Source organism: Orycteropus afer, unplaced genomic scaffold (genome assembly GCF_000298275.1).
Source record: "Orycteropus afer afer isolate SDZICR_OR568_19922 unplaced genomic scaffold, OryAfe1.0 scaffold01510, whole genome shotgun sequence".
Lineage (NCBI taxonomy): Eukaryota > Metazoa > Chordata > Mammalia > Tubulidentata > Orycteropodidae > Orycteropus > Orycteropus afer.
This window is the reverse complement of record NW_006923097.1, coordinates 18346-25133: the sequence shown is the minus strand read 5'-3', so window position 1 is coordinate 25133 and position 6788 is coordinate 18346. Positions and strand designations below refer to the sequence as shown.

Genomic DNA, 6788 nt, shown 5'->3' with positions numbered 1-6788 from the left:
CATAAAATAATTTTGAAATTTATCAAAGGGTTTTTCTACATCTATTAACATGTCAAATGATATTTTTAAAATTTATTCTGTAAATGTGTTAGGTAAGAAAAAAATCTAATTCTCATTGCTATAAGCAGACGTCTTTCGTCAGTATGTACTAATTAAAGGAAAAAAACAATTGTGAGACACAAGCGAACCAGAAAGAGTCTGAAATGGAAAACAGCTCTCCAAAGCCTTTCTTTACACACCGCATGTGTGCTGTGTCAAGGAATATGTGTGTTTTAAATGGCATACATGGTTTGTTTCATTTACACTGCAGTAACTAATTTAGATCATAATTTTACAGGTTGTTATTGTTGTTGTTAGATGCTGTCAAGTTGACTCTGAGTCATAGTGACCCCGTGTACAACAAAATGTCGACCCTCCACCCTACCAAGCATGACATCCTTCTCCAGGGAATGGTCCCTTCTGACAACATGACCAAAATAGATGAGACGAAGTCTGGCCATTCTTGCTTCCAAGGAGCATTCTGGCTGCACTTCCTCCAGGACAGATCTGTTAGTTCTTTTAGCAGTCCATGATACTTTCAGCATTCTTTGCCAGCACCACAACTCAAAAGCATCAACTCTTCTTCAGTCTTCCTTATTCATTGTCCAGCTCTCACATGCATACGAGGCGACTGGAAATATCATGGCTTGTGTCAGGCACACCTTAGTCTCCAAGGAGACATTCTTGCTCCTCAGCACTTGACACAGTTCCTTCGCAGTTGACTTCCCAATGCTACACGTCGTCTAATATCCTGACTGCTGCTTCTGCTGGCATTGATTGTAGAACCAAGCAACGTGAATTCTTTGACAACCTCAATCTTCTCTCCATTTATTGTGATGCTGCTCATTGGTCCAGTTGTGAGGATTTTTGTTTTCTTTATATTGAGATGAAATCCATACTGCAGATTGTATTCTTCAACCTTCATCAGTAGGTGCCTTAAGTCATCCTCACTTTCAGCAAGCAAAGTTGTATCGTCTGCATATCTCAGGTTGTTAATGATTCTTCCTCCAATCCTGATACCATGTTTTTCTTCATGTAGTCCAGCATCTCGGATTATTTGCTCAGCATATAGATTGAATAAGTGTGGAGATAGGATATAACCCTGACACACTCCCTTCTTGATTTTAAATCATGTAGTGTCCCATTGTTCTGTTCAAACGACAGCCTCCTGGTCAAGGTACAGATTCCTCATGAGTACAATCATGAGGAAGGATCATAATATATTGATCCTTTATTATCATTGGATAATTTCAATCAGAAAAGCAAAATGAGTGTTTATATAATTACTTAAGGCTTATGTTTATACTATACATCTTATCTTTACAAGTTTTTATTTCTTCAAATTCACCCCCTATATTATAGGTATTATTCTTAAATACATAAATGTATGCAACTATATCCTTTATATGGATATGAAAAATATGGTTTTATATATTTCCATACATCTTAATTGATTACACAATAAATTTCATTCTTTCTAATTTTTAACTATTAATAAAGTTATTGATTTGTTTATTTTCTTTATTTAAGCAGTGAATGAATTAAATTTGCAATTTTCTCATTTTCATAGTTATCAATCATTCTATCAAAAACCTCCTTATACTAATAGTTTTCCTTATATGTAGGAATAATTTAAAGAACTGAAAATTATAGATCAAAATGTTATTTCATATGCATAAATATTGTATAATGTCATAAAAATAATTTTCGTCAAATATTTTCTACTGTAATTAGTTTAATAGTGAATATTAATTTTATTTTCAAATCGATTCAGATTTTGTTCTTTTAAGCATGTATTTTAAGATTTTAAGTCTTTAAAAATGGCAATGATAATTTTTGGCATATGGTCATGGTTTTATACAATCAGGTATATCAAGTTTTTGAAATTATTGTTTTCTTTTACTTAGTTGAGAGCAATACAAGTCTTTTGATTGAGTCTTTGAAGGCTTTCTTAACTTGACTGTTCCTCAGGGTGTAAATAAATGGATTCAAAGAAGGTGAAACAGAAGATATAAGCAATGTAACCATTTTATTAACAGTCACTTCTTCCTTAGCTGTGGGATTCATGTAGATGAAAATGCACGTGCCATAGGTGATGGAAACCACGATCATGTGGGAAGAACAGGTTGAAAAGGACTTTTTCCTTTGCTGTGCAGATGGGAATCGAAATATTGTCTTGATGATACTACCGTATGACAGAATGACACAAGTAAGAGTCAAATTCAGGGTCAGCACAGCACAGATGATAACTGTCTGTTCCATAAACCATGTGTCTGAGCAGGAGATTTTCACAAGGGGGAATGCGTCACAACCAAAATGGTCAATCAGGTTAGAGTCACAAAATTCCAGACTTAAACCCAGGCTCAGTGGTGGGATTATTACACATAAGCCAGCCATCCAGCTAGAGATAATGAGAATCCGGCAGACCCTGCTGCTCAAGACGGTCACATAATGCAAGGGTTTGCAGATGGCCACATAACGGTCATAGGACATGGCAGCCAGGAGGAAAAACTCTGTTACTCCACAGAGGTCAGTAAAAAACACTTGGATAGCACAAGCATTATAGGAAATGACCTTGTCACCTGTTGTTATGCTATACAGGTATCTAGGAATACAAGCGGAGGTGAAACAAATCTCCAAAAAGGAAAAATTTTTTAAGAAAAAGTACATAGGTGTTTTCAGGTGAGAATCCACAAAGGTGAGTGTGATGATGGTCAGGTTCCCAGTTACACTCAACATGTAGGTGAAAAAGAGAAAGACAAAGATCAGACCCTGCAGCTGAGGGTCATCAGTCAGTCCCAGCAGAATGAAGGTGGTTACTGTCCTGTTTCTCATCACCAACTTCTGACTTCTCTCCAATCCGTATGTGATAAAGAGAGAGGTTTTCTTACAGATTATTTTAAATGCTCAAAAACTCAACATATTCAGGTTTTATTGTTCATGTCGTTTTTTCTTTTAATGTTTCACCTTCATCTTATGCTTGGGAGTTTCCCATGTGATTGAAACAGATTGTTAATGAGGTACAATTTTATGGGTAGCACTAATGGCCTTAGACACTCAAGTGTTCTCTCCTTTTCCCAAACTAAATCACTCAATTTCACCATTGTCTTCATGTCCTTTCTTGACATTTGGGTCTTTTTCTTCATTTTTGAACGATGCCAATGCTAATACATAACTCAGTCTCACTAAACAGACTCTAGAGCAGAGCTTGAGATCTTTATTAAAAAAAAAAAGTTTGTTTGTTGCTTTGCTTTTAGGACAAATGTGTTTCATTCCTCTCAACAACCCCAAGCCCTGTTCTCCACTCAACACAACCCAGCTCTTTTCAGTTTATGTGTATTACCTCTTCTGTATGTGTGCATTACATCCTTGGCTGACAAAATTATGACTTCTTTCTCTTCCCTCCATGCCCTTCCAGTCGAATGCATTATTTCTATCTCCACTTCTGACACTGTTGCCTAATAAGATATTGAAGTCAGAAATCAAGAATCTTTAGGTTCTGAATTTGTGATAATTTACTCCACAGAGTTTTCTTGTGTTTCCACTGTTAATTACAACAGTAAGAACTCAACATGTAATCCATATGTCAAGGCTTGAAGTTTTCTGAAATCAGTGAGTAGAGAAAGTATTCCCTTGTGTATGCAATTTATTTGTTTTGTAAGCAGTTTCACTTTATTGCTTGACTTGCTGTGTCCTTATTGAGGTAAGACCACAGTTAGCTGTGACTGTTCACAGTATCACTGAGAGGCGGGACACACTGATCAAGCCTGGTAATTTACCTTAAAGTTAGAGTTATTTTATTGATTCCAACCACTCATTTAGCAACTATCAAGTATTTACTATATTTTTACTCAAATTACCCAAACCATATAGATTTGCTTGCCAACCACTCCCTCTCCACACCCAACCCCAGGTATTTTTTAAGCACTATGCTAATTTTTTTACAGCAACATGAAAAATAATAGCAAGGTATGCCTGAAAATACCTTGCAGAGGGAGGGTGCTGGTGGCTAACATTGAAGGCAGGTTCATGATATTTGCATAAAAATACAAGATATAAAATTGAGATGTAGAAAAGTTTTTTTTTTTTTTTTGCAATCCACCTCTCTTTCACTAATATTTTCTCCTAATTTCATGGGTAACTTGTGCATCACTGTGAAATCATACTCAACCTTTTAAATTCTGAATATTTTTCAATCATCAAATTATCTTTCTTTCTTTTTCCATAAAGTATCGTAGTTGGTGTTGAGAACTGTTGAGACAAAACTTACAATGTAAGAAAAGTAATATACAGATTGACAGTAAAGTGTAACTAACTGATTTCTGTATATTCTTCCTTTCAGTCAAATTTTCAAAATGATCACAAAGATCTCTAATGTGATGCTGGCACTTTAGAGAATATGTTTTTCTTTTTTTGCTGGGAATGAGTACCAGGGCACGCTTAAGTAAATTCAAATATACTTGCAATTTTTAATTTTGGTTGCCTATCTTTAAGCTTGAAGTGCCCTTGATATTTTTATATTAAGTTAAATGCACAGTTATTTATGGATAAAAATCTCCCAAACAGTGACAGATATCTACACAAGAGAAATTCATTCTAAAAAGTGGCATTTCTTACCTTGGATACATTTTAAAAAATTATATAAATTATCCTTGAAAGCCATTTCATTTTCTTGAGAAAAGTATGACCTAGATACTACAAAGGGAATTACAATCAAAGAGACAGACTTTATCATACTTACTGTTCTGTTAATAAATCAGAGTTTCTGTTTGTTTAAAAAAAGCAGTACCAACACGGCAATGTGAAAAGTACTATTTTTTTAAAGACCCTTATGTCTTTACATTCAGTGGCAGGTTCAGTGATAGTAGAACTCCTGGGTATTTTCATCCCCAACAAATTGAGTAGACTTCTTCAAAATGGGCTTAGTGCTATTATCAACCCCCAAATATGTTCTTAATATCTCCATCATTTAATAGAAAACAAATCACTTTAAGAATTCAGTAGTATCAGGAACTCTATGCACTGTTGGAGGAGACAATACTCTAATAAATCATGTGAGTGAGAAATGATTTTATAATGTCAAGTACAACCCTTTAAAAAAAAAAAAAAAATACGTTGAACAAGCCATGAAGTTGTTTTTTTTCTTTAAAGTGTCCCTGGTGACCTATATTCATAAGTCATTAATGTGTTTTCTGAGTAATAAAATTTGAGTAAAAGCAAGTAACAGGTTTCAGAGGGGCAGTGTCTTTGGAGGAAAGAAGAATAGAGAGTAACAGACACATGGAAGGAAAATAACAATGATATTAAAATAACAGAGTTAATTTTAAAAATTGACATCAACTAAAGCATTGTAGTATTTTATATTCTTTGTTATATGACTATAATCCTTTCTTATAATATATTGATCCTTTATTATCATTGGACAATTTCAATTAGATAAGCAAAATGAGAAGTTTATGTAATCACATAGGCTTATGCTTATATTATACATCTTATTTTTCCAAGTTTTTAGTTTTTCAAATCCAGCCACTACATTATAGGAATTATTCTTAAATAGATAAATAAAAGCAACTACATCTTTTAAATGGATATGGAAAATATGGTTTTATATATTTACATACATCTTATTGATTACACAATAAATTTAGTTCTTTCTAATTTTTAACTACTAATAAAGTTGTTGGTTTGATTATTTTCTTTGTTTAAGCAGTACATGAATTAAATTTATAATTTTCTCATTTTCATAGCTATCAGTCATTGTATCAAAAAACTCTTTATACTAATAGTTTTGCTTATGTGTAAGAATAATTTAAAGAGCTGAAAATTATAGATCAAAATGTTATTTCATATGTATACATATTTTAAAATGTCATAAAAACAATAAGGTTAGTCTGTCAAAGATTTTCTACTGTAATTAGTTCAATAGTGAATATTAAATTTACTTTCAAGTTGATTCAGATTTTGTTCTTTTAAGTATGTATTTTAAGATTCTAAGTTTTTAAAAATGGCATTGATAATTTTGGCATATGATCATGACAACTATCTTATTTACAGTGCATAACTAATTTTTAAACAACTTGTTCATCTACTAAGGCATTTGAAATATTATAATTCTTTATCATAAGAATATAATTCTTTATTACATTATATGAAACCTTTATTATCATTGGAAATATTGATCAGAGGAGCAAATTATGTGATAATTGTAATTACATAAGGTTGCTGCTTACATTGTAGACCTTATCCTCCCAAATTTTTCTTCCTTTAAATATATGTCCTTTATTAGAATATTATTTATAGATTATAAACATTTACAGCTCTATTTTTTCATTGCATACAACTTGTGTTTACATATTTAAACATGTCTTAATACATCACATAATCTCAATTTATGTTATTTCTAATGTTTAATTATTAATAAAATTGACTGAGTGACTATTCTTTTATTTAACCAATATCTGAATTAAATTTGTAGTATTTCTTTCATCTTTCATAGTTATCAACTATTCTATTGAAAGCATTTTCAGTACTTTTGAATAATTACAGGAACTGAAATTTCTAGATCAAATATTATTTCATATTTTTATATTTCATATTAATTACTCATAAAATATCCATAATATTGAAAACCAAAAACAAAATCACTGCTGTCAAGTCACATCCGACACATAGTGACCCCTTCTTGGATTTCTGAGGCAGTATTCACTACAGAAGTAGATTCCCTACACTTCCTTCCAAGGAGTGGCTGG

General features: G+C 32.5%; 1 protein-coding gene across 1 annotated transcript; it reads right to left on the bottom strand.

Moving 5' to 3' along the window:
• Positions 1–1938: 1938 nt before the first annotated feature.
• On the bottom strand, positions 1939–2892 carry LOC103213282 (olfactory receptor 6C2-like). The gene has a single exon (XM_007959116.2). It carries the CDS (start codon positions 2872–2874, stop codon positions 1939–1941), a length of 936 nt encoding a protein of 311 aa, XP_007957307.1. The 5' UTR covers positions 2875–2892.
• Positions 2893–6788: the final 3896 nt, after the last annotated feature.

Excerpts from the sequence above, each read along its gene's own strand:
- LOC103213282 (XM_007959116.2), bottom strand. The coding sequence starts at position 2,874 with ATGAGAAACAGGACAGTAACCACCTTCATTCTGCTGGGACTGACTGAT.